The 27,339-nt window shown below is 40.3% G+C and overlaps 1 protein-coding gene across 1 annotated transcript in view; it reads left to right on the plus strand.

Moving 5' to 3' along the window:
- The window catches only part of TTN (titin), a 269,124-nt gene that overhangs the window by 61,599 nt on the left and 180,186 nt on the right, over window positions 1-27,339 (plus strand). The window contains exons 46-86 of the mRNA XM_057746297.1: window positions 2,569-5,319; window positions 6,116-6,394; window positions 8,206-8,769; window positions 9,309-9,590; window positions 9,690-9,968; window positions 10,385-10,663; window positions 10,760-11,038; window positions 11,158-11,445; window positions 11,560-11,838; window positions 11,931-12,212; window positions 12,308-12,586; window positions 12,697-12,975; window positions 13,077-13,355; window positions 13,486-13,773; window positions 13,898-14,176; window positions 14,315-14,596; window positions 14,692-14,970; window positions 15,093-15,371; window positions 15,484-15,762; window positions 15,865-16,152; window positions 16,393-16,671; window positions 16,868-17,149; window positions 18,211-18,489; window positions 18,611-18,892; window positions 19,624-19,902; window positions 20,016-20,303; window positions 20,459-20,737; window positions 20,831-21,109; window positions 21,211-21,489; window positions 21,606-21,893; window positions 22,018-22,305; window positions 22,847-23,128; window positions 23,389-23,667; window positions 23,787-24,068; window positions 24,219-24,497; window positions 24,591-24,878; window positions 25,047-25,325; window positions 25,420-25,698; window positions 25,802-26,080; window positions 26,219-26,506; window positions 26,650-26,937. Coding sequence (XP_057602280.1) covers window positions 2,569-5,319; window positions 6,116-6,394; window positions 8,206-8,769; window positions 9,309-9,590; window positions 9,690-9,968; window positions 10,385-10,663; window positions 10,760-11,038; window positions 11,158-11,445; window positions 11,560-11,838; window positions 11,931-12,212; window positions 12,308-12,586; window positions 12,697-12,975; window positions 13,077-13,355; window positions 13,486-13,773; window positions 13,898-14,176; window positions 14,315-14,596; window positions 14,692-14,970; window positions 15,093-15,371; window positions 15,484-15,762; window positions 15,865-16,152; window positions 16,393-16,671; window positions 16,868-17,149; window positions 18,211-18,489; window positions 18,611-18,892; window positions 19,624-19,902; window positions 20,016-20,303; window positions 20,459-20,737; window positions 20,831-21,109; window positions 21,211-21,489; window positions 21,606-21,893; window positions 22,018-22,305; window positions 22,847-23,128; window positions 23,389-23,667; window positions 23,787-24,068; window positions 24,219-24,497; window positions 24,591-24,878; window positions 25,047-25,325; window positions 25,420-25,698; window positions 25,802-26,080; window positions 26,219-26,506; window positions 26,650-26,937 — 14,298 coding nt within the window. The remainder of the gene's footprint in view (window positions 1-2,568; window positions 5,320-6,115; window positions 6,395-8,205; window positions 8,770-9,308; window positions 9,591-9,689; window positions 9,969-10,384; window positions 10,664-10,759; window positions 11,039-11,157; window positions 11,446-11,559; window positions 11,839-11,930; window positions 12,213-12,307; window positions 12,587-12,696; window positions 12,976-13,076; window positions 13,356-13,485; window positions 13,774-13,897; window positions 14,177-14,314; window positions 14,597-14,691; window positions 14,971-15,092; window positions 15,372-15,483; window positions 15,763-15,864; window positions 16,153-16,392; window positions 16,672-16,867; window positions 17,150-18,210; window positions 18,490-18,610; window positions 18,893-19,623; window positions 19,903-20,015; window positions 20,304-20,458; window positions 20,738-20,830; window positions 21,110-21,210; window positions 21,490-21,605; window positions 21,894-22,017; window positions 22,306-22,846; window positions 23,129-23,388; window positions 23,668-23,786; window positions 24,069-24,218; window positions 24,498-24,590; window positions 24,879-25,046; window positions 25,326-25,419; window positions 25,699-25,801; window positions 26,081-26,218; window positions 26,507-26,649; window positions 26,938-27,339) is intronic.

Here is a 27,339-nt window from a genome sequence, read left to right on the forward strand (position 1 = left end):
ACCAAAAGACCTCAGAGGTCATCGTTCAACTCTGATTCTGTGTCATCCCAGTGGTAACTTTTCTTAATGTAATTTAAAATACATTTTAGTTTTGCAGCAGATGATGAGAGGAATAATAGGTTATAGTAATATGATTGTGAAACTTCTTTTCCTCCAACTCTGTAAATTACTCACTATTACCTAATGGCTATTTTCTCCCCTGCATTGAGCAATGTTTACATACCATGATCATATTAAATGTATTAATTTTAATTTAATTCGAAAACAATCCTTTAATTTAAATTTAATTTTCAAGAGAATCCATATAACCAATTATGTTTATTATGTTTCTTTCATCTCTCAAATTTTTTATTCCCACAATGGGAATTCCCTAAAAGCCTTTCAAATTAAAGAAGAAACTGGAAAGATGTGTAGGATATAGACAGAGCAGTCAGGCTTACACCCCACCCACCCACCCTCCAAAGAACATTTGCTTTGCTTGCTCAGAGTCACCATAACTCATCAAGATAGAAACACTATTGTGGAACAATCATTTCTGTTTCAACGAGTGAGCATACTTACAGATATGATGTGATCATAATTATGGATATGATGTCATATATCACAACGTACATCCCTGAAATAAAACTAATTCTATAGTTCAGGGACTTAAGGATTTATCCTACTCTGAGTCACATAATGGATGTTTAAATAAATTGGAAATCCAGGTCATGACAAACCTGATAAGCACGCTTTACCCAAACATTATACAGCATGACAATAGTTCAAACCTGTTCTTAAAAAGAAAAAAAAGAAAAAGAAGAAAAGAAATAAAGTTTTAATGCCATTTTGGATTGGCAGGAAGGGCTGAAAACTGTACTTTTATGCTTATAAAAAGGTGGGCTTTATTTGATTTTGCTCATTAGAATTCTGTTAGTCTCAAATTCGTTGAACTTGAGAATACTCAGAGTAACAATGACTGAAGAAAGAAAATTAAGCCTTGCCCACACTTGGCTTACTTATTAATTGTTGTACATAATTAAATGGAATTTTTTATTTTCTGATTCAATGGCACATAACTTAAAAGCCTGAAATATGAATTTCTTTGATGCTGGATAAAGAATTCATTGTGTTATGCATAGTAGAGTTTAGACATAATTATTAGCTGCTATTACTACATGTTATTTTTAACTACACCTTTCATGTTTTAGGACTCGAATTTCATTTTGTATCTTTTTTATGGTTAATATATCATGTTCAGAAGAAAGGGAAAACAACTGAAAATATTTCAACATGTTAGTGAGTAGGGATATTTTCACTGCATTGATATTCACTCCCCTTACAGATATTTTGGGAGTTCAAGTGAAGGGAAAGCTGACATGAGTGATACATTATAGGTTAAATGTAAAGTGAAGTGGTCACCATTAGTAAGTGGAATTAATCAATGTTTTTACAGCTTATTAATTGAAATAATAAGTAACTGAGTCTGTATTCTACATGCTATAGGTAAGTTTTACCAGTGTATTTATAGCCAACAGATACTAGAGTCCTGCCTTTTACTGCTTATACATTTGAATCAAAGCATAAGATTATTCCATGTGATGCAAGTAGAATGAACTAATACAATAGTAAAACTGCTTTAGGTACGATAATAAAACTATTATTAACAGAGCTGTTCTACTTACCTAACAGATTTAATGAAAAGCTAATTCCTTGTTATCAAATTACGTCTTTCATCCTGTCCCTGATACTGGTTAAAGAGTATCTGTTATTCACTGTTTGTTTTTCTGTTCAATAATACTGTATAGGTATTTCTCGTGCAATAAAATATAATTAAATTTTTAATGTTGGAGTTTTCTCTCATTTCTGATTCTCCCATCTTCTTACCGTAAGCCTCATTATAAAAGCTTTGTTGAAGTAATATGGAAATTTACAAAGGCAAAAGAAAGCCTGCATTTGTAGTAACTGAAAACAGTGGTTTTCTTACAAATTAAATATTTCCTGTAACCCATTATTTTTAATAATGGCTTCAGTTTATAAGCAGTAATTAGAACATAGATGTTTTATTTTGGAAATAAACAGTCTTCAATTTGACAATGAAGAGTACTCTTAAACTCAAGAAAATTCTAAATATAAATAATAATTCTGGATCTTTTTAGAAATTTATTGAAATAATCCTGAATTTCTTAATTAATTGATATTTGTTGAAATTTTTATTCAAAAGTTATGTTTTAAAGAAAAATATTTGGATCCTGATTTCTGTGATTATCAATATTTAGCTGGCAGTTTCTCAGACTTTAGAATTGAGACTGGAAGACTCATAAGAACATCTTTAAAACTGATAAACTCTAACACAAAGGAAATGGACTGAGAGTTGCGTCAGTACAGTATTTATAATCATATGATATAATAAGCTAAGGCTAAAAGTTTAGAGATGTGCTTTTAGATAAATTAATCTCAAGATAATCTAACGATTTCAGGAATAAAACAGAAGGCGGCCATCAACTGGTACATAATTCTTTGACTTCTTCTTTGTTTGTTTGTTAAGTAAAATTGATAGTAAAATAATAACCATTTTTCCCCACACAGAGTTTTCTAGTTCTCTTCTGTCTGCTGAGGAAGAAGGACCTCAAACCTTTAGCTCTGGCCTTCAATTATCTAATAGAAATGAAACACTTGAACTTTTATCTGAACCTCCAATTCATTCAACTAAATTTGATTCCAAAAAGGAAGGCAGTGTCCCGGTTTTCATCAAAGAAGTGTCAAATGCTGAAATAAGCATAGGGGATGTGGCTAAGCTGTCTGTTACTGTCACTGGCATTCCCAAGCCCCAAATTCAGTGGTTCTTTGATGGAGTAATGTTAACCCCTTCAGCTGACTACAAATTTGTTTTTGACGGTAACGATCACAGCTTGATCATTCTGTTCACCAAACCGGAGGATGAGGGAGAGTATACATGTACTGCCCATAATGAGTATGGACAGGCAATATGTAGTGCCTATCTGAAAATAAATCCCAAAGGAGAGGGGCACAAAGAACCAGATTCAGCAGAGGAGCTACCTCGGGGAACGCTCGAAGGTCCTTGCCCTCCTTACTTCCTTAAGGAGTTAAAACCAATTCACTGTGCACAGGGGCTCCCTGCCATCTTTGAGTACACGGTGCTTGGAGAGCCTGCACCCACTATTTTGTGGTTCAAAGAAAACAAGCAGCTTTGCACCAATGTTTACTACACTGTCATTCATAACCCTGATGGTTCTGGGACTTTCATCGTCAACGACCCTCAGAAAGAAGACAGCGGTCTCTATGTCTGTAAAGCGGAGAATGTGTGGGGTGAGTCCACCTGTGCCGCAGAGCTGCTTGTGCTTCTGAAAGACACAGACAAGACTGATGCCCCCTGCAAAGCCACATCGACGCCAGAGGCTCCTGAAGATTTCTCACAGACGTCATTAATAGTCCCTGCAGCTGAGGCACTTGACTCAGAGCATGAAGTTACAGCTTTTGTGAAGAACACCATTTTGAAAGCTGCTTTCATTGTAGAAGAAAAACAACAGCTTTCTTATGAGCATATTGTTAAAACCAATGCACTGAGCAGTCAGGTTACTTTAATAGCTGAGCAACTGCAATCCACAGTCACGTTGGAGCAGGATATGCCCACTCCTGAAAGCATCAGGGAACTTCTTTCCATCAGTGACACTATTCATGTCCAGCCTATCAAGGAACCACCTCCCAGTTTACAGCTGCAGGTCATCCAGTCCCAGGACACCCTCCCCAAGGAAGATATTCTGATGTGTCAAGAGCCTGAGTCACAGGTGGTTCTATCAGATACTGAAAAAATCTGCCCAAGTGCCATGTCCGTAGAGGAAATTAGTTCGTTAACAGTTGAGTCTCTGCGAACTTTGTTAGCTGAACCTGAAGAGAGTTATCCAAAGTCATCAACAGAAGAAATGCCAGCCCATTTATATCCAACCTCTGTGGTTGAGGAAGTACTTTCACCAAAAGAAAAGACAGTATCTGAAGTGGACAAAGAGCAAAGAGTGACTCTTCAAAAGCAAGGGGCACAAAGTGCTGTCATCCTGAATCAGAGCTTAGCTGAGGGACACGTAGAAAATTTCCAGGGTCCTGATATGATGATCTCCCAGCTGCCTGCAGAACACATGTGCACAGAAGATGAAATCTTGATGGAAAGTGCGGATCAACTGGACAGTGCAAGGCAAGGTTTCGCGGCCAGGGTTGGGGAAGGCAAGTCCTTAAGGTTTCCATTAGCATGTGAGGTGAAGCAGGTACTGCTCAAGGAAGAGCCTTCTGACTACTTGGCACTGACCCCAAACCAAACCACTGAGTATAAAAAAGAGCCCATGGCAATAAATGGTGTGCAGGAGGTGCAGGGATGTGACATTCTTTTTAAGGAAAGTTTGCTTTCTGGTATTCCAGAAGAGCAACGATTAAACCTGAAAACTCAGGTCCGCAAGGCTTTGCGAGCAGCAGTGGCCAGTGAGCGACTGAGTCTTTTCTCTGAATGGTTAAGAAACGTTGAACAAGTGGAGGTCAAGGCCATAGACTTCACCCAAGAGCCCAACAGCATTATGTGCACCTACCTGATTACCTCAGTGAAGTCTCTAACAGAAGAATTAACTCTCACTATTGAAGGCATTGATCCTCAAATGGCTAACTTGAAAACTGAACTTAAGGAGGCTTTGTGCTCTATGATATATGAGGAAATGAATATCTTAACAGCTGAGGAGCTTGGAATTCAGAAAGGAGCCACAGTAGGCTTGCAGGAAGAAATGGATTCTTTTTCTGATCCACAGAAGGTTGAAGCAATCACCGAACCGGAAGTTGAACCTAAATATCTTGTCTTAAAGGAAGAGATCGGTCATTTTAAGGTGGAGAGTCGGATCAAAGCTGTGGGCACCACAACTGCTTCCGCTGCTATCTCTGGTGAAAAACAGGATGAGATACCAAAACCATCAGAGGAAAAAGAGAAATCCTCTGAAGGTGGTACCGAGGAGGCTGGTACAGTAGAGATACAGGAGGCTGAGGGTAGCTCATTCAGAGAAGGTGGTCCTGAGGTACAGACGCCCTTGGTGGACACGATTGCCGAGGAAGGTGACATGGTCAGCTTCACGTCATCCATAACAAACGCCAAAGAGGTGAATTGGTATTTTGAGAGTAAACTGGTGCCTTCAGATGAAAAGTTCAAGTGTTTACAAGATCAAAATACATATGCGCTAGTGATCAACAAAGTAAATAGAGAAGAACACCAAGGGGAATATACGTGCGAGGCCTTGAATGACAGCGGAAAAGCAGCAACGTCAGCAAAACTCACTGTAGTCAAAAGAGGTTGGATTTTAAGGATTCAGTGAATCAAGCTCTAACATTCACTGGGTTGTGATGATTTAGGTTTCCTCACTGAATTGTCACTATCTGCCATTGCTAGAACACAATTTATTTAGAGTAAGAATGAAATCACGGACATAACCATGGTTATCCATTCTCCTCCTTTTCCCTTACTGCCTTTTCGGGCAGTGTGTTATACCTACACTACTATTTATTTTGAAAATAAAACATTTTCATATATTTCATAATACTGATAAATGCTTTTTAGTCTTTTTACATGAAATTGCTTTAATGATGCGTAATAAAAAGCTGTCAGTGGATACCTAGTTACCCTGAAATTGCCACTCTCGTCCTTAAATCCCGAATAACCATGGTTAGTTGTCCATTTGTGTTTCTTGTTTCGATTATCTTTTTTTTTGCTATTGTTTCACTTCATCACTTTATTTAGTAGATCACGTTTTTTTTTTTTTTTCACATTATTCTCAGTGTTCCTAGTCAGCATGGTATATTTAAAGAATATATCATGTCGTTATGCATGTAAGCGAAGAGCATCCCATTTTAATCATTTTTTTCACAATTCACTGAAAAGTAACAATTGTATATGTTGAAAGCTGTTTATTGTCTTCTTTTGCCTTCCATGATCTTTCTCATTTTCCAGTCACTCGTCTTAAACTGCTGCAATCCCTCTCACTGATTTCAACTGTTTTACTCCATTAACAGCAAAAAAAGTTAGAAGGAAAAGAAAAATGTGAGATACCTGAGAAGGAGGTGTGCTAATGGCCTCTGCTTCCCTTTGCAGCTGCCCCAGTGATCAGGAGGAGAATTGAGCCGCTGGAAGTAGCCCTGGGCCACCTTGCCAAATTCACCTGTGAGATCCACAGTGCCCCCAATGTCCGCTTCCAGTGGTTCAAAGCTGGCCGAGAAATCTACGAGAGTGACAAGTGTTCTATTCGGTCTGCAAATTATGTCTCCACCCTGGAAATCCTGAGAACCCAGGTTGTTGACTGCGGCGAGTACACCTGCAAAGCTTCCAATGAGTATGGCAGTGTCAGCTGCACAGCCACACTGACTGTGACAGGTAAATGCCATCCACTGACACGATGTTATTCCATTTCATATTACTGCCTATTTTACTCTTTGTACAGGTGCAGGCGGTGCTTGTCCTACCAACCGGAGAGACCAATAGCCGAGATGGTAACATGGTAGCTAGGTAGTGCAGAGCCTATGAGAGACAAGAAATCATTGTTCAGTCATATTTCTAAAAGCAGCTAAAGAAGAAAATAATTTTTTATTTCGAGAGCAATGTCAAGGAATCGAAAGGCAGTGGCTCTTGATAGTTTGGTTTGGGGTTTTGTTTTGTTTTGTTCTCTTTCTTTTTATTAAATGGTCTGGCTTGACCCTTAGTGTAAAAAATTTCAGGGCAGTTTGGTGCTAAAAAGTAAAAGATGTCCCAATGTATTTAATAGTTTGGAACCAGTTAACCAATTAAGAACAGAATTATGGAATGAAAAAAGCCAGAGCATAAGACTAAAGTCAAAGAATCCTAATAAGAGACAGGGAGCTAGTACAGAACTACAACTAGGATTCTCACCCTATGCTTTATTACTAACTGAAAAATAAGAGAAACTACACAAATATTCTGTTCTCAATTTCCTAAGGACACACAGGATGACCGTTAAGTAGTTACCACTCATCAGGTGTTTGAATTCCCTCATTAGCAGACAAAATTAATAATTCTTTCCTACCTTTCTTTCTCTCCTTCTATCTCTCTCTTTCTCGCTCACTTTTTTCTTACCAAGGGAAAGTGTGAGTATGAACTTATGAACTATGGTTTAGGGTCAGGGATAGCAATGACTTGTGCTATTGACAGACGCTATGCACGAAATGTCAGGGTGGGACTGTCCTTTTGTCTTCTTTTTCTTTTTCTTTTTGAAGCATAGTTGATTTACATTATGACCTTGGCCTTCTTTTTCAATGAGAGGAATGCGGGGAGAGGCAAATGCAGCACCTGTCTTTTACTTGAAAAAGCCAAGGTTCCCTGTAGCTTCCTCTCCTCTACAATTCTTTTATATCAGAAACGCCACACCCCAGGCCCATGGTGACCCATTCGGTGGATGTCGCTTTGTGATCAAAGTCTCCATGCCACCAAGTGCATGGCATTATTCTTTATGACACTTTGGGAAATTTCTTTATCTAAAATAGGCCTGTTCAGTAATGGGGCTAACACTTGAGCTTCAAATCACAAGAGGAAAGAAGAAAGAGGAGGAATTTTTTTTTTTTAAGTCGGAAAGAGAAGTTCCTAAAGGTTTGCTTCCAAATGCAGAATGAACATGGGAAATTACCACTATAAATATTTTTACAAGTTTGAAATGATTCAGCAGATGCATTTAAAGTTGAGCCATTTAAGGATTTGCTAGTGGTTGACATGAGAGTTAGAGAGACTTTACCAACTACTCAAACTTTTTATTACTTGATATCTCTACTCTTCAGAAAAGTCAAGTACATTTTCTTTATCTTCCTTATACAGTCTTCTACTTTGCAGAATTAAAGTACCAGCTGAATTGCTTATCGGAAAATTCTGACAATTAATCAGCTAATAAAATGAACAAATCTTTAGCAATAATGAGTTAATGTTGCGAAATAAAGGAACATTTGTTCTTTCCTTTGATAGAGACATTTAAAGTGCTGACTTGCTCCTCTATAAAAAAAAAAAGCTCTCATCCCTTTCCTTTGACACATCCTTTCATCTTATTAATACATTACCCTACTTTAAATAATGTCTCATGCCTATCTAAAGCTATAACTCATCTTTTCTCTTTCTTGGAATGTGTAATTACAGCAAGAGCTTTGTAGGGACAAAATATAATACTGAAAACGTTTTTTTTACAGAGGCATATCCACCGACCTTTTTCTCCAGACCTAAGTCCGTAACAACTTTTGTGGGTAAGGCAGCCAAGTTCCTCTGCACAGTGACAGGGACGCCAGTGATTGAAACCATTTGGCAGAAGGATGGCGTGACCCTCTCACCTTCCCCTAACTGCAAGATTTCAGTTGCAGACAACAAACACATTTTAGAACTCTCAAATCTTACAATCCAAGATAGAGGAGTTTACTCCTGTAAGGCTTCTAACAAGTTTGGAGCCGACACCTGCCAAGCTGAGTTGGTCATAATCGACAAACCACATTTCATTAAAGAACTAGAGCCTGTGCAATCAGCTATCAATAAGAAGATCCACCTCGAGTGCCAAGTAGATGAAGACAGAAAAGTCACAGTTACATGGAGTAAAAATGGGCAAAAGCTCCCTGCTGGGAAAGATTATAAGATCTATTTTGAAGATAAAATAGCATCACTTGATATCCCTCTGGCCAAACTAAAAGATTCAGGAACCTATGTTTGCACAGCTTCCAATGAGGCTGGAAGCAGCTCCTCTTCAGCAACAGTAGCTATCAGAGGTAAGAAGTGTGTGAATAATATTTTCACTCCCTTCTCTAAAGGGATGCCTCAGTAGACAAATTGTTGACCAACAATGCAGTTGGTGCATTTTGTGACTAAAGTAATTTCATGCAACCAATAGTTTTGGTTTGGGGAAATCCTGGCATTGTTTGATTTTGTTTTTTCAGTCTCCTTCAGAATTCACTTATTCTTGTTTGTTTAAAACTGTCTGGCCATTAACAAAGCTTGCTTAAAACTTCTTCTAAGAACTTCAAGTGTCTAGGAAATCCTTATCTATCTTCTTTCATAAAATGTCTCTTTGTATACGTAGAATTTGTTTGGTTTTGTTTGTTTGTTTATTTTTTAATCAAGAGTCTGGGAAAACATTTTGGAATTGTAGAAACATGAAAAGCTATTGAGCACACCACAACCTTTTCAGAAATTTCATGAAGATGTTTTATGTGTGTTGTGTCTTTTTGTTGTATGATGTCTACTTTTCTTTTGTATAGTCTATGCTTCAGATATCTTTTCCTTTCTCTTTTTCGTTAACCTCATGTAGAGCCACCATCCTTTGTGAAGAAGGTGGATCCCTCTTATTTAATGCTCCCAGGTGAATCAGCACGCCTCCACTGCAAGCTGAAAGGCTCACCTGTGATCCAGGTTACTTGGTTTAAAAATAACAAAGAACTTACTGAGAGTAACACAATCAGAATGTCTTTTGTCAATTCTGAGGCTGTTCTCGATATTACGGATGTAAAAGTTGAAGACAGTGGGACTTACTCTTGTGAAGCAGTGAATGATGTTGGCAGTGACAGTTGCAGTGCTGAAATAGTTATCAAAGGTTTGTTTACTCTGTCGTAGTCCGTTGTTTTTCTGAGAAAATATTTTCTTTTTAATTCTTGTAACACGTGACTTATACAGTGCCTTTGTGCTTTTGTAGAACCTCCTTCTTTCATCAAAACTCTTGAGCCTGCAGATATAGTGAGGGGAACAAATGCTCTCCTTCAGTGTGAAATCTCAGGCACTGGACCATTTGAAATTAGCTGGTTCAAGGATAAGAAGCAAATTCGAAGTAGTAAAAAGTACAGGTTGTTTTCTCAGAAGTCTGTCGTGTCCCTGGAGATCTTTTCTTTTAATAGTGCGGATGTTGGTGACTATGAGTGTGTCGTTGCTAATGAAGTTGGGAAGTGTGGCTGTGTTGCAACCCACTTACTAAAAGGTTAGTGCTTGAAAAACTGGTGTCTCTTTAATACATTGTCAAAATAGCTTTCTTAACCCAAAGAAGGAAAACTGGTACTTTCTATTCTTCTCCTAATCTTTGAAAATATGTTTTGCCTTTGGTTTGACCTGATACCCTGGAGACAATACAGTCTTTATCGGAAGACCAGTGTAAATATTTAATCTCTGATAACAAAAGTAAATTATATAATAAGCGATTTTGTCAGCTGATAACCATGTATCTTCTTTGATTCTTTCTCTTGGATGGAATTGTAATTCCTCTTGAATTTGATTTCTTCTTCTAATTAACCAACACTATGGGATAGATAAATATAATCTAGATAAAATTCTTAAATGAATATGGTGTTGAAGTGTTTGGGAATTAATAAATTTTGTACGCTCTCTTTCTTTAACTAGAACCACCAACCTTTGTAAAGAAGGTAGATGATTTTACTGCACTAGCAGGACAAACGGTTACCTTACAAGCTGCTGTGAGAGGGTCAGAACCCATTTCTGTCACATGGATGAAAGGACAGGAGATCATTAAAGAAGATGGAAAAATCAAAATGAGCTTTGTCAATGGTGTTGCGGTCTTGATAATCCCTGATGTGCAGATTAGTTTTGCTGACAAATACACATGCCTGGCTGAAAATGAAGCTGGAAGCCAAACATCTGTTGGGGAATTAATAGTTAAAGGTTCGTGTAGGAACGTTTTAACTTTGAGTTGATATTTCCTTTTAAAATGAACCTTAACACACACTTCGGAATTCTAACCATTTAATACCATTGTAGAACCTGCCAAAATCATTGAGAGAGCAGAACTGATCCAGGTGACAGCAGGAGACCCAGCCACGCTGGAGTATACAGTCACAGGCACCCCAGAACTCAAGCCCAAATGGTACAAAGATGGGAGACCTTTGGTTGCCAGTAAAAAGTATCGAATAAGTTTTAAAAACAACGTTGCCCAACTCAAATTTTATTCAGCCGAACTGCACGATAGTGGCCAATACATGTTTGAGATTTCTAACGAAGTGGGCAGCAGCTCCTGTGAGACAACTTTCACTGTCTTAGGTTAGTATCTTTAGAAACCTGTGCTTCCATATTCCTTTGAAACCCAACAGACAACCAAAACTAAAATCACTGAGCACTGTTCCACCTTGTTCTTTCTTCTCTTCTTGTGCCATGAACAGATCGAGACATTGCTCCATTTTTCACCAAACCCCTACGCAATGTGGACAGTGTGGTTAGTGGGACCTGCAGGCTGGACTGCAAAATCGCTGGCTCCCTCCCCATGAGGGTGTCCTGGTTTAAGGATGGTAAAGAAGTAGCTTCCTCTGACAAATACAGAATAGCATTTGTGGAAGGCACAGCCTCTTTGGAGATAAGCAGAGTAGACGTGAATGACGCAGGGAATTTCACCTGTCGAGCCACAAATTCCGTGGGAAGCAAAGACTGCAGCGGAGCCCTGATTGTGCAAGGTTGGCTGGAGACTGTGCCTTTCATTCTTATGTAGATGATGTTCAAATTAAGGCTTCTTCCCTTCAATCACGTCTGGTAACTCACTGAAATTCTTGCTTATACCCCTTCTTTAGAACCACCCAGTTTTGTAACTAAACCAGCATCCAAGGATGTTCTGCCCGGCTCAGCCGTCTGCCTGAAGAGCACCTTCCAAGGGTCTACCCCTCTCACAATCAGATGGTTTAAGGGTGACAAAGAGCTGGTTTCTGGTGGAAGCTGCTATATCACCAAAGAAGCTTTAGAAAGTTCCCTGGAGCTCTATGCAGTAAAAACCTCCGATTCAGGCACATATACCTGTAAAGTCAGCAACGTGGCCGGAGCTGTGGAGTGCAGTGCAAACTTATTTGTAAAAGGTTTGCATAGTTTTCTTGACAGCTTTGTGCCACCATTGTTAGAAGTTCTTCCCTCTTTCTCACATTTCTGAATGACTTCCTTCCTTCCACAGAACCTGCCACATTTGTTGAAAAGTTAGAGCCATCACAGCTGTTAAAGAAGGGAGACGTCACCCAGCTAGCCTGCAAAGTAACGGGCACCCCTCCAATTAAAATAACGTGGTTTGTAAACGACAGAGAAATCAAGGAGAGCAGCAAACACAAAATGTCTTTTGTGGAGTCCACCGCGGTTCTGAGACTTACGGATGTTGCCACTGAAGACAGTGGTGAATATATGTGTGAGGCTCAAAATGAGGCTGGCAGTGACCACTGTGGTAGCATTTTAATAGTCAAAGGTTTGTGTTCACATTGCCCCTTGTGTTACCAAAGTTGTGGCCCAGGGCACAGACTCCACCCCCATTAACTCAAAATAATTCCTTTTCTACTATAGAGCCACCTTACTTTACCAAAGAATTTAAGCCCATTGAAGTGTTGAAGGAGTATGATGTCATGTTGCTGGCCGAGGTAGCAGGCACACCTCCCTTTGAGATCACTTGGTTCAAAGAAAACACTACACTGCGAAGTGGTAGAAAGTATAAAACCTTCATTCAGGATCAGCTGGTTAGCCTGCAGATCCTCAAGTTTGTAGCTGCGGACGCGGGTGAATACCACTGTCGGGTGACCAATGAGGTGGGCAGTAACACCTGCAGTGCCAGGGTGACTTTAAGAGGTTAGTGTCGGTTCTAATGACAGACTGGCTTTTCTGCAGTGTCAGTGATTGTTTTTTAAGCCAGTTTTGCTATAGAGCCGGTATTGATTGGGAATTCGTTCTTCTACTAGAACCCCCAGGCTTTATAAAGAAGATCGAGGGCACCAGCTCCCTTAGAGGAGGCACCGCTGCCTTCCAGGCCACTCTGAAGGGCTCCTTGCCAATCACGGTGACTTGGCTAAAAGACAATGAGGAAATCACCGAAGATGACAACATAAGAATGACCTTCGAGAACAATGTGGCCAGTCTGTACCTCAGTGGCATTGAAGTCAAGCATGATGGGAAATACGTCTGTCAGGCCAAAAATGATGCAGGGGTACAAAGGTGTTCCGCGTTACTCTCAGTCAAAGGTTGGTGCTGAGAGCTTGCTGTGGGTTTTAGGGAAAACTGCAGATGGAAGCCTTTCAGCGGAGCAATTCACAACCCACACCTATCCCTTTGTTTTCTACAGAACCTGCAACAATCATCGAGGAGGCTGTGTCTATAGATGTCACCCATGGAGACCCAGCCACTTTGCAGGTTAAATTTTCAGGGACTAAGGAGATTACAGCCAAATGGTATAAAGATGGCCAAGAACTGACCCTGGGCCAAAAATATAAAATCAGTGTCACTGACACAGTCTCTATACTGAAGATTATTTCTACAGAAAAGAGAGACAGTGGAGTATATACATTCGAAGTCCAAAACGATGTTGGGAGGAGCAGCTGCAAGGCCAGCATTAATGTATTAGGTGGGTACAGCTTTTCTGTAGAGAGAAACTGGCTGTTTCTGTGCTCCTTCATCTCTTACAGTTTTAGAGAAAATACAAGTTGGTAGATTGACCTAACATTTTTTTTTTTTTTTGCTTTTTCATTGCATAGATCTTATCATACCTCCCTCATTCACCAAAAAGCTGAAGAAAATGGACAGCATTAAAGGGTCTTTTATTGACTTAGAATGTATAGTGGCCGGGTCACATCCCATGAGCATCCAGTGGTTCAAAGATGACCAAGAAATAACAGCTAGTGAAAAATACAAATTCTCTTTTCATGACAATACTGCCTTCTTGGAAATCAGTCAGCTGGAAGGGACAGACAGTGGGACCTATACTTGCTCTGCCACGAATAAGGCAGGACACAACCAGTGCAGCGGCCATCTGACAGTCAAAGGTGGGCAAGTTTTATCCCCGCCTCTCAAGACCCTTCTGCTCTCTCATTTCATAATTCTTACCTTGACTGATGGTTCTGAAATAAACCTTCATTTCCCATTCTGCTTCTTTTTCTTTCACCCCAGAACCCCCTTACTTCCTGGAAAAGCCACAGTCACAAGATGTCAATCCCAATACAAGGGCTCAATTAAAGGCGCTTGTGGGGGGCACTGCACCCATGACAATAAAATGGTTTAAAGATAACAAAGAGCTGCACTCGGGAGCAGCTCGCTCTGTGTGGAAGGATGACACCTCCACCATTCTAGAGCTCTTTTCAGCCAAAACTGCTGATTCAGGGACCTACATCTGCCAACTGACCAACGACGTCGGCACAGCAACCAGTAAAGCCACTCTCTTTGTAAAAGGTCTGGTCTCTGTCTCTTCTCACTGTCTCGCTTGCCTAGATTTTCTTGGAGGGAGGGAAGAGGCTTAAGAAAACGATTTTGCTCATTGACCCTTGGTTTAAAAAATGTTCAACATCACACGTTTTTCCCCACCTTTAGAACCTCCTCAATTCATTAAGAAGCCCAGCCCTGTGCTAGTGCTGAGGAACGGACAGTCCACAACATTTGAATGCCAAATAACAGGCACTCCTGAAATCAGAGTTTCTTGGTATCTGGACGGAAATGAAATAACAGCCATTGAGAAACATGGCATTTCCTTCGTCGACGGTTTAGCCACTTTCCAAATTTCTGGTGCCAGGGTAGAAAATAGTGGGACTTATGTCTGCGAAGCTCGTAACGACGCAGGCATGGCAAGCTGCAGCATTGAGTTAAAAGTGAAAGGTTCGTTACGGCATCTTCTTTCTGACTGGGCTGCTGGCTAGTCCTCGGGTCTTCCCTTGAGTAAGCTGTTCTCTGTCTTCCTTTTGAATCTTTAGAACCTCCCACCTTTATCAGGGAGCTGAAGCCCGTGGAAGTAGTCAAAGATAGTGACGTGGAGCTGGAGTGTGAAGTTACGGGAACATCTCCATTTGAAGTCATTTGGCTGAGGAATAACAAGGAAATTCGAAGCAGCAAAAAATATACCCTGACTGACAGAGTGTCAGTGTTTAATCTCAATATAAACAAGTGTGACCCCTCAGACACTGGTGAATACCAGTGCATCGTATCCAACGAAGGCGGCAGCTGTTCTTGCAGCGCTAGAGTGTCTCTGAAAGGTCAGTTAGATGCACATGGAGCAGGCTACCCAATACAAATTCTGCAGTGCTCGTTAATCTTATGATGATGGGTAGGAGTTCAAATATACCTCCTCTTTTCACACTGTCTACTTTAACCACAGAGCCGCCCTCGTTCACCAAGAAGATAGAAAACGTCACTACTGTTTTAAAAAGTTCTGCCACCTTTCAGAGCACCGTGGCGGGCTCTCCTCCCATCTCTGTGATCTGGCTCAAGGATGATCATATCCTGGATGAAGATGATAATGTTCACATCTCCTTTGTGCACAACGTGGCCACACTTCAAATCAGATCTGTGGATAATGGACACAGCGGGAGGTACACGTGTCAAGCCAAGAACGAGTCAGGAGTTGAGAGGTGTTATGCTTTCCTTTTAGTACAAGGTGTGTAAGCTAGTCCCTCTCAGAGTTATTCTGTGGAGACAATTTCACAAGTTATCCCTTGTTTCCGTGGAATTATTAATGCAACTCGTCCCCGTTTTCATTCTTACTACAGAACCCGCTCAGATCCTAGAGAAACCTAAGTCTGTCGATGTCACTGAGAAAGACCCAGTGACCTTGGAGTGTGTTGTGGCCGGAACACCAGAACTCAGAGTGAAGTGGCTTAAAGATGGGAAACAGATTGTGCCTAGTAGATATTTTTCGATGAGCTTTGAAAATAACGTGGCCAGTTTTAGGATTCAGTCGGTAATGAAGCAAGACAGCGGAGAGTACACTTTTAAGGTGGAAAATGACTTTGGAAGCAGTAGCTGTGACGCCTACCTGAGAGTGCTAGGTTTGTATCTTGGCCCCAGTCAGCTTCCCTTATGTATATTATGTCCTTGGTAAACAAATGGCAACATATTAATGGATCTGTTTTGCTGTTTGCATTGGACAGATCAAAATATTCCTCCATCATTCACCAAAAAATTAACCAAAATGGACAAAGTTCTAGGCTCTTCCATTCATATGGAGTGCAAGGTTTCTGGCTCACTTCCTATTAGTGCTCAGTGGTTTAAGGATGGAAAAGAAATATCCACAAGCGCAAAATACCGGCTCATCTGTCACGAAAACACTGTGTCGCTGGATATTAACAATCTGGAAATAGAAGATACTGCAAATTACACATGCAGAGTCTCAAACGTAGCAGGGGACGACGCGTGCAGTGGCATCTTAACTGTAAAAGGTTAGAATTTCTTTGCCTCTTCCTGACTCTTCTCTGTGATTACTTTTAAAATGTAGCACTCTTTCCTGGAGTCCATTAAAAGTCTCCATAATTCTGTTTCTTTAGATACATATATATTGAGTTCAAGAAATATTCAGTCATTACCTCTTTTCAGTAATGTTTTCTTATATGTCCATAAAACTGTCAAAATAATCCCACTACAAGGAATTTAATTATATGTATTTTTCTTAAAATCTGTAGAACCACCAAGCTTCCTAGTGAAACCTGAGCGACAACAAGCCGTACCTGATTCTACCGTGGAATTTAAAGCTGTACTGAAAGGAACACCACCATTTAAAATAAAGTGGTTTAAGGATGATGTGGAACTTGCCTCTGGACCTAAATGTTTCATTGGCTTGGAAGGGTCAACTACCTTCTTAAATCTCTATTCAGTGGATGCTTCCAAGACTGGACAATATACTTGCCAAGTTACCAACGACGTTGGTAGAGACTCTTGTACAACAGTGTTGCTTGTGACAGGTGTGCAAGTTTGATTGTTTTATGTTACTGTCTGACCTGTGGCTCCTGTCCTTTCTGTAATCTTTTACAGTGCATCTACCCAGTCAATACCAGGCATTGTTCATGTGTTTTTCTTTCCTGTGTACTACTTCATTGAACTTTTGTTATTTATATCTGTTCTCTTCCCTCATAATGTCCTCTTTTCTTCACTCTCTAGAACCACCAAAGTTTGTAAAGAAACTAGAAGCAACCAAAATAGTGAAAGCAGGTGACTCAGCACGACTCGAATGCAAGATAACTGGATCCCCAGACATCAGAGTTGTGTGGTACAGAAATGAACATGAAATCCCAGCCAGTGATAAGTACAGAATGGCTTTTATTGACTCAGTGGCCGTCATACAGATGAACAATCTTGGTACTGAGGACAGTGGGGATTTCATTTGTGAGGCTCAAAATCTTGCTGGCAGCACAAGCTGTAGTACCAAGCTTATAGTAAAAGGTAGCAACCTCTTTCTTCTGTTCTTCACTACCTGAAACCCACCTTCTTCTCCCCTGGCTATTATAGCTCTTCATTCTTTTACCGTCATTTTTAGCTTCCATTTGAGATCACAGAACATTTTCCCAAACTAGTATTATTTCCATTTTTAGATGTTTTTTCTTCTTAAGATTTGCTTACATGTAACCAATCATTCTGAGATATTTTTCTCGTTATTCCACTGCCATAATTCTAATCACCTCAACATACTAGCCAAACAGTTCAAATCTGATGTTTCCAAATCACTCAAAAAAGCAAAATGGGCATTTTAAAATTAACTTTAGCTTTCAATCATCTTATAAATATATCATCATCCTCACTGTAATCTTTATCATTAAAAGCAAGGAATATTTACCACACATATACAAGGTTCGAGCAATGTAGATTTTAACCTTACATTTACAACAGGACAATTATATATATATTTTTTTCTCTCAAAAAATCAGTTCCTATTTTTAAAATTGTATCATTATACCTTGTTGTATATAGCACTCGTATTTTCCAGAATTTTTTTTCACAAAGTCCAAGTTTGTCATATTGTGAGGCAATTATTGCAAAAGCCCTTTGTTGATGTGGAAGACTTAGAGCACAAATGTTGTGATAACTTCCAAGTGTCCCAATTGCAAAGCATATACAAAAAATTTCATCCCTGATGTCAGGATTCCATACCTCACGCAAATCATATTGATTCTTACACTTGAGTTTGGGGGTTTGTTTGGTTATGGTTTTGTTTTGCCTTACAGTTTTTTGCATCGGTCTCTATAATCCAAAATAAAGTAATAAGGTAGAGTAGACAGAATGATGAACTGCTCAGAAAGGTCACCTGAGGTCTAGCCTGGGTTCTCAGCTAGTGAAGCAGAATGATTTTGTAAAGGCTAATGGCTTCTCTGAAGCTGTTACTCCTCAACACTAAAGTGATAGTGCTAGACCTATTACAGGTCTTTCTTCGAATTTAAAAACAAAGAAATAAAAACGTTCTATTGAGCTAAGTAGACCAATTCATGAGGAATTCTTATTTTTTACAGAACCACCTGTTTTTAGTAGCTTCCCTCTTGTGGTAGAAACCCTTAAAAATGCTGAAGTTAGTCTTGAATGTGAACTTTCGGGAACAGCACCATTTGATGTGGTTTGGTACAAAGACAAGCGGCAACTCCGAAGTAGCAAGAAATACAAGATTGCATCCAAAAATTTCCATGCAAGTATCCACATTCTCAATGTCGATACTTCAGATATTGGTGAATACCACTGCAGAGCACAGAATGAAGTGGGAAGTGATACTTGCATTTGTACTGTAAAATTAAAAGGTAAGCATTATTTCCCGCTCATGGCAGAAATGGCAGGGATGTGCAAAATGCTTATTTGTTTTCGTTCTTCCATTATCTTGACAATCTTTCCAACAATCTTCACCCATCTCTCCCTGTTCAGAACCACCAAGATTTGTCTCCAAGCTGAGCAGCCTCACGGTTGTAGCTGGTGAACCCGCTGAGTTACAGGCATCCATAGAAGGCGCCCAGCCTATTTCTGTCCAGTGGCTTAAAGGGAAGGAAGAAGTCATTAGAGAAAGTGAAAACATCAGAATTACATTTGTGGAAAATGTTGCAACTCTGCAGTTTGCAAAAGCAGAACCAGCTAATGCTGGGAAGTATATCTGCCAAGTCAAGAATGATGGTGGAATGAGGGAGAACATGGCCACGTTGACTGTTTTAGGTTGGTACAATATGGTGCAATAGTTCCCTGATATAAGAAGGTGCCAAACACTGAGATGACTTACTAAGAGCTGCTGACAGAATCTCCTGTTTCGGGGAAAGGACCTTTCAAACACTCTTTTCTGTGTCTTTGAGACTAACAAAAATTAGCCATCTCTTTTATTATTTTCTTGATGTGTTAGCAGATGTAATCATGACTGTCTTTTGTTCAAGCATGAAATAACTGGTAGCCCAGCATATGCTGCAAAGAAAATTGTTCCCAAAGTAATAGTTGATAAAGCTGATAAGAATCCGGAAGATCAAAGTTTGATAGAAACAACTTGCACTTTCATTCCTGGGCGTATTCATTTTCAATTTTGGAATTGTTTGGATAACAACTCTCAAAAAACTGTCTTTAGCACCTTAAAGTAGAACAAAAATACTGAGTAATTCATAAAAACATATAGGCTTTGTTCTAGAGAGGGTCAAGTGCAAATCAATATGTATCAACATTGATTTGTACATTGAATTGTTTTGGAAGTCAACTAATGCACAAACATATTTTTAATAATAACTCATATAATAATTTCATGACAGTGTGTAATTATGGAATAACATTTTAAGGTCTAGAGAAAGAGAGAGAGAGCCCTAAGATATCCATATCATTGGAAGAAGTGGTGTTAATGAATTTGATAGTAGAAACAAAGTAAGGATAACAGGCTTTGACAGAAGGCTATCACATTTTTATTTCAGAGCCTGCAGTCATCGTTGAGAAGGCAGGTTCGATGACAGTGACTGTAGGAGAGACATGCACTCTAGAGTGTAAGGTGGCTGGCACTCCCGAGCTCTCAGTTGAATGGTACAAGGATGGAAAGCTGCTGACCAGCAGCCAAAAACACAAATTTAGCTTCTACAACAAAATCTCTTCCTTAAAGATTCTCTCCATTGAAAAGCAAGATGCAGGCACATACACCTTCCAGGTTCAAAATAATGTTGGAAAAAGCAGCTGCACAGCTGTGGTTGATGTTTCAGGTTAGTTCAGATATGTTCTTCCCATGGCTTAAGCAAATTCCTTTCACACTCTTTCTTCTCTCAAGTCTCTTCTATTCTTTCAAACCACGAGTCTCTTGCCTCTCCTCGCACAGACCGAATGGTTCCTCCCTCTTTCACCCGAAGACTGAAAGATACAATTGGGGTGCTGGGTACATCTTGCATCTTGGAGTGCAGAGTAGCTGGATCATCGCCTATCTCTGTTGCCTGGTTTCATGAGAAAACCAAGATTGTCAGTGGAGCAAAGTATCAAACTACGTTTTCAGATAATGTCTGCACATTGCAGCTAAATTCTCTGGACTCGTCGGACATGGGCAATTACACATGCGTGGCTGCTAACGTCGCTGGGTCTGATGAATGCCGCGCAGTGCTGGCTGTACAAGGTCAGTGTTAGACCCTCACACCCTTTCTTACAAATTCCTCTTTGGGTGCATACCCAGGTTGATGCACATTTAGAAGTGCTCTTCTTTTTTGATTCAAAATTGCAAGTAATTTCGAAGCTTATAGGATCTTTTCATTGTCCTCTTTGTCTATGTAGAACCACCCTCTTTTGTGAAGGAACCTGAACCTTTGGAAGTACTACCAGGCAAAAACATCACCTTCACAAGTGTCATTAGAGGGACCCCTCCATTCAAAGTCGGCTGGTTCAGAGGTGCCAGAGAACTGGTGAAAGGAGACAGGTGTAATATCTATTTTGAAGACACCGTGGCAGAACTGGAATTATTTAATGTCGACATATCTCAGAGTGGGGAATATACCTGTGTGGTCTCTAACAACGCTGGCCAAACATCCTGCACTACCCGTCTCTTTGTAAAAGGTTTGCTCCAGTGCATTTGTGCTTCCTACTTTTTAAGTGACATCTCTATTCATGTTCTTACTGTGTTTAACTGCTGTGCTTTGTCACTCTCAGAACCAGCTATATTTGTGAAGAAATTAAGTGATCACTCTGTAGAACCAGGGAAGTCCATCATTCTGGAGAGCACCTACACTGGAACACTCCCCATTTCAGTTACCTGGAAAAAGGATGGTTTGAACATAACACCATCTGAAAAATGCAGCATAGTTACAACAGAGAAGACCTGCATCCTGGAAATTTTGCATAGCACAAAAAGAGATGCAGGACAGTATTCCTGCGAGATTGAAAACGAGGCAGGAAGGGATGTTTGTGAAGCTCTGGTATCTACATTAGGTGTGTTTCTTATTCTCAATTGATTGGTGTTCGTCTAACGTGACGCATGGTTTGTGTGGTCTTCTTTAATTCCAGTTGCTGATTGTGAACCTTTTCTTTAGAACCACCTTATTTTGTTACGGAACTGGAGCCTCTGGAGGCATCAGTTGGAGATTCGGTTTCTTTACAATGCCAAGTTGCTGGGACACCAGAAATTACAGTGTCTTGGTACAAAGGTGATACCAAGTTACGGCCAACTCCTGAATACAGGACCTATTTTACAAACAATGTGGCCACGCTTGTTTTTAATAAAGTGAACATCAATGACAGTGGAGAGTACACATGTAAAGCAGAAAATAGTATAGGAACTGCTTCTTCTAAGACTGTCTTCAGGATTCAAGGTGATGATATGCTTTTAGAAATTACGAAATTTCTTTTTTCCTTATCTTCACTCATCTTTATGGGGACATTTTTATTTCATCTACTAATGCCTCAAGTATTAATTGTCTTCCTACAGAGCGCCAGCTCCCACCTTCCTTTGCAAGACAATTAAAGGACATTGAACAAACTGTTGGGTTACCAGTTACCCTCACTTGTCGATTGAATGGCTCTGCACCCATCCAAGTGTGCTGGTATAGAGATGGGGTACTTCTACGAGATGATGAAAATCTACAGACTTCATTTGTAGATAATGTGGCAACTTTAAAAATTTTGCAAACAGACTTGAGTCACTCTGGCCAGTACTCTTGCTCAGCTTCTAATCCACTTGGAACAGCATCTTCCAGTGCTCGACTGACAGCAAGAGGTTTGTTCTCATGTTCCTCTTCCTCTTTGCAAACCATGATGCCTTACTCATTTTCAAAGGAGAAATGGCCAATAAAAAAAGAGAAAAAAACCCAAACATGTTGCCTTTTCTTCTCATCTTCCAGAACCTAAGAAGTCTCCCTTCTTTGACATCAAGCCTGTGTCTATAGATGTTATCGCTGGGGAAAGTGCTGACTTTGAGTGTCATGTTACTGGTGCTCAACCAATGCGAATTACTTGGTCAAAAGATAACAAGGAGATCCGTCCTGGAGGAAACTACACAATTACATGTGTGGGAAACACTCCCCATTTGAGAATTCTTAAAGTAGGCAAAGGAGACTCTGGTCAGTATACTTGCCAAGCAACCAACGATGTTGGCAAAGACATGTGCTCAGCTCAACTCAGTGTAAAAGGTATCTTTACATGGCATTTACCAATATTTGTTCTTTCCCATGTTGTATAATTTTCTTCAAAAAGTTTCTTTAGTTTTTAAATGTTTGGGATAAACTAACTGGATCATGTTAGAATTTGTACATTGGTATTGGAGGCAACATTAGTCGAAGTTCTATTTTCTCTTTATTTTGTTCTTTAAGTTAGTGTATCTCTAAGAGTAATCTTATCAGAGTTGTTTAATGGAAATTTGTTAAATGTTGTTTCAACTATCTCTTTTTTCACTCTTTCCTGTTATATGGCTTTCTGACTTATCATTTTGATCAAATACCTCTATAATACATTAACGTACATGTTTTAGTTTCTATACGCAAACTACAGAGATTAACTTATCAATTAAATTCTCTATTAAAATATTAAAAGTTTATATAATAGAAAAGATAATATATTTTACCACAAAATTCTCAGAAAGTACATACATTCATAATAATAAACCAGATTAAATATGTATTTATGGAATCTTCAGCTACAAACATAAGCTGTTTTTTTCCTTTGATTTACTAGAACCTCCAAAGTTTGTTAAGAAATTAGAAGCTTCAAAAGTTGCAAAGCAGGGAGAATCCATCCAACTGGCATGTAAAATAAGTGGTTCCCCAGAAATCAAAGTTTTGTGGTTCCGAAATGACAGTGAACTTCATGAAAGCTGGAAATACAACATGTCATTCGTGGATTCTGTGGCATTGCTCACCATCAATGAAGCCAGTGCAGAGGACAGTGGGGACTATATCTGTGAAGCCCATAATGGTGTTGGGGACGCCAGCTGCAGCACAGCCCTGACCGTTAAAGGTTAGAAGCACTAAACTGCTTGCTTTCTTCCTTCTCCTCTGATCTGGATTCCTTCTCAGCAATGTTCTGAGCTCCAAAATAAAAAAGCTAGTTAAGGAGATTTGCTTGCAATTCTTAAACTAGTTTTTATGACTTCTCATTTCTTATGTTAGCGTACTGTCATATGGTCACACCAGGCACTCAATGATTTAGACTCTGAAATATTTTTTCCCTTTTATTAGGCAAATGCTCTCATCGTTTATCTTCTTTTCTTCTGGTAGCACCTCCTGTTTTCACCCAGAAGCCTTCTCCAGTAGGAGCCCTTAAAGGTTCTGATGTTATCTTCCAATGTGAAATTTCGGGAACCCCCCCATTTGAAGTGGTGTGGGTTAAAGACAGAAAGCAAGTTCGAAGTAGCAAGAAATTTAAAATCACTTCGAAAAATTACGATACAAGTCTCCATATCCTTAATCTGGAAGCTGCCGATGTGGGAGAATATCACTGCAAAGCTGCAAATGAGGTGGGAAGTGACACGTGTGTTTGCACTGTCACGTTCAAAGGTTTGTATCCATGGGCATAAAAATATACGCCTCTTGTTTTCACCTTTTCTTGCTTAACCAATAACGTATGTGGCTGTGATTCTCATCTTTTTTCTCTAACCACAAATTTCTTTCATTAGAACCCCCACGGTTTGTGAAAAAGCTAAGTGACACCTCAACCCTAGTTGGGGATGCCGTTGAGTTACGGGCTGTGGTGGAAGGCTTCCAGCCCATTTCTGTCGTCTGGCTGAAAGATAAAGGTGACATCATCAGAGAGAGTGAAAACACTAGGATTTCATTCATTGATAACGTTGCAACCCTTCAGCTTGGGAGCCCAGAAGCATCTAACTCTGGAAAATATGTGTGCCAAGTCAGAAACGATGCCGGGATGAGAGAGTGTTCAGCAGTCTTGACTGTCCTGGGTTAGTAACAAAGTCCAGCCTGAGAAAAAAATCAGGTTGATTGACCCATGATCGTTGCCTGCAAATATTACTCTTACCCAATATTATACTGAGTACACTCTTAGTTTGAAAGATGACTTTGCGTTCAATGCAATATACTTCTTCTTTTAGAACCAGCCAGAATCATAGAGAAACCAGAACCCATGACTGTCACTACTGGAAATCCTTTTGCATTAGAGTGTGTAGTGACTGGAACACCAGAACTTTCAACCAAGTGGTTCAAAGATGGGAGAGAATTATCCGCAGACAGCAAACATCACATCACATTCGTCAACAAAGTGGCTTCGCTTAAAATCCCTTGTGCAGAAATGAGTGACAAGGGATTATATAGCTTTGAAGTGAAAAACAGCGTTGGTAAAAGTAACTGCACTGTATCTGTCCATGTTTCGGGTGAGTAGTGTGAGGTTTCTGTGAATATATCATTTTTCCTGGGGGAGAAAATAAAACTTCTCTTTCAACGGAAAACTACCCTTCTCCACGTAGATCGCGTTGTGCCTCCTTCCTTCATCCGCAAGTTGAAGGACACCAACGCCATCCTGGGGGCCTCGGCAGTTTTGGAGTGCAGAGTCTCTGGCTCGGCGCCCATCTCCGTGGGCTGGTTTCAGGATGGAAATGAGATCATTAGTGGGCCTAAATGCCAGTCCAGCTTTTCGGAAAATGTCTGTACTTTGAATCTGAGCTTCTTGGAGCCCTCCGACACAGGCATATACACATGTGTGGCCGCCAACGTGGCTGGGTCAGACGAATGCTCAGCTGTCCTGACTGTCCAAGGTCAGTGCGCAGGGACCAGGCTGCTGTGTGACTTAGTGCCTGCCTCGTGGGGGATTTCTTTATTTTGTCTTTGTGTGTAGTCTTAATTCCCTTTTCTTCAAGTAGCAAAAGCACTGCTCACTTGGATTTCTTTTTTCTCTTGGTCTCCCCCACCCCTGGGGTATCTAGAACCACCATCTTTTGAACAAACCCCCGATTCTGTGGAAGTTCTCCCTGGAATGAGCCTCACGTTCACCAGTGTCATTAGAGGTACCCCTCCTTTCAAGGTCAAATGGTTTAAAGGCAGCAGGGAACTGGTGTCAGGGGAGTCATGCAGCATCTCTCTGGAAGATTTCGTCACAGAACTGGAATTGTTTGAGGTGGAGCCCTTGCAAAGCGGGGACTATTCTTGCCTCGTGACGAACGAGGCCGGCAGTGCTTCCTGTACCACGCATCTTTTTGTGAAAGGTTTGCTCCTTTCTCCAAAGCGTGTATCCTTAGCATTCTTTTCTGACTCTTTATTTGAAGATGTCAATTCTGCCCTGCTGTTTCCTCCTTATAGAACCAGCCACCTTTGTGAAAAGACTGGCTGATTTCGACGTTGAGACAGGAAGCCCCATCGTTCTCGAGGCCACGTTTACCGGCACCCCTCCCATCTCGGTGAGCTGGATGAAGAATGAGTTTCCCCTTACACAGTCTCAGAACTGCAGCATTACCATGACAGAAAAATCTACCATCCTGGAAATTCTTGACAGTACAATAGAGGATTACGCACAATACAGTTGCCTGATAGAAAACGAGGCTGGTCAGGACATTTGTGAAGCGCTGGTATCTGTCTTAGGTGTGTTGACAGTTACCTCTTGTTATTGCTCTCTATTCTTTCTTTAAAAAAAAATCCTCTTTTGGTTAGTGTGACTGATTGATCACCGTCCTTTCTACCTCAGAACCACCTTATTTCATTGAGCCTCTGGAACACGTGGAAGCAGCCATCGGAGAACCTGTAACTTTACAGTGTAAAGTGGATGGGACCCCAGAAATTAGAATTTCTTGGTATAAAGAACACACAAAGCTACGATCAGCTCCTGCATATAAAATGCAATTCAAAAATAATGTTGCCTCGTTAGTAATCAACAAAGTGGATCACAGTGATGTGGGAGAATATACCTGCAAGGCCGAAAACGTCGTGGGGGCAGTGGCTTCTTCAGCTGTGCTTGTTATCAAAGGTGATGATGGTTTTCCTAACAAGTCTTGCTGTGTGTTGACAGATCCAATTTCTTAAAAACATCACGATGTTACGGATTGAAATATGCTGCAGGTGTTTTCTCTCTTGTAAACAAGGATTGTCTGTGACTCCTTTACAGAGCGCAAACTTCCACCTTCCTTTGCAAGAAAACTGAAGGATGTTCAGGAGACTCTTGGCTTCCCAGTTGCGTTTGAATGTCGCATCAATGGCTCAGAACCTCTTCAGGTGTCTTGGTACAAGGATGGGGTACTTTTGAAAGACGATGCTAATTTGCAAACATCTTTTGTTCACCACGTAGCAACTCTTCAGATTTTGCAAACTGACCAGAGCCACGTTGGTCAGTACAATTGCTCAGCTTCTAATCCTCTTGGGACTGCTTCATCCAGTGCAAAGCTCATCCTCTTAGGTGAGTAGCTCATCACATTCCCCTCTTCATTATAAAGCACTTTCACTACTCTGGGCCACCAAAAGACTGGTGCCACTTAGTTTCTGCTCCACGTCTGGGAGCGTGAAAACTGACGTCACCATGTTGGTCTTCATTCTTTCCAGAGCATGAAGTGCCTCCTTTCTTTGACCTAAAGCCTGTGTCAGTAGATCTTGCTCTTGGAGAAAGTGGTTCTTTTAAATGTCATATAACCGGAACTGCACCAATCAAGATCACTTGGGCCAAAGATAACCGAGAGATTCGCCCTGGAGGCAACTACAAGATGACTTTGGTTGAAAATACTGCCACTCTGACGGTTCTCAAAGTAGGCAAAGGCGATGCTGGGCAGTACACCTGCTACGCGAGCAACGCTGCCGGAAAAGATTCCTGCTCTGCTCATCTGGGTGTACAAGGTACTTGTTGAAGGGGAGTAGTGAGGTCTCACTTCAATGTCTGAAAATATAGGAGGATGTGTGTGCTTGAAAGATATATTTAGGACTATAGGCTAGGAATTGGAAGTGATCAAATAGATCTAGGGTCTTCCAAGTTCTTTTCATGTTTATTTAAAAACATAAAACTGGTCAAACATGGACTGAAGGTCCGTTTTCAAAGGCTGAAAATAGAGATGAGAGAGAGTGAACAAAAACTGTTCACAGAATTGCAAGAAAATCCAAGTTTGAAAGAAATTATCATAGGACAATAAAAGGAAGTTGCCTCGAATGACTTATTTTCCACAGTAGTTTATAAATTAATGGATTTTGTTCCTGGAGGGGAAAGCAGAGCCCCAGACTATCAAGCCTTTCAAAAAGAGTCAG

Source organism: Hippopotamus amphibius, chromosome 8, assembly GCF_030028045.1.
Source record: "Hippopotamus amphibius kiboko isolate mHipAmp2 chromosome 8, mHipAmp2.hap2, whole genome shotgun sequence".
In the NCBI taxonomy this organism is placed as follows: domain Eukaryota; kingdom Metazoa; phylum Chordata; class Mammalia; order Artiodactyla; family Hippopotamidae; genus Hippopotamus; species Hippopotamus amphibius.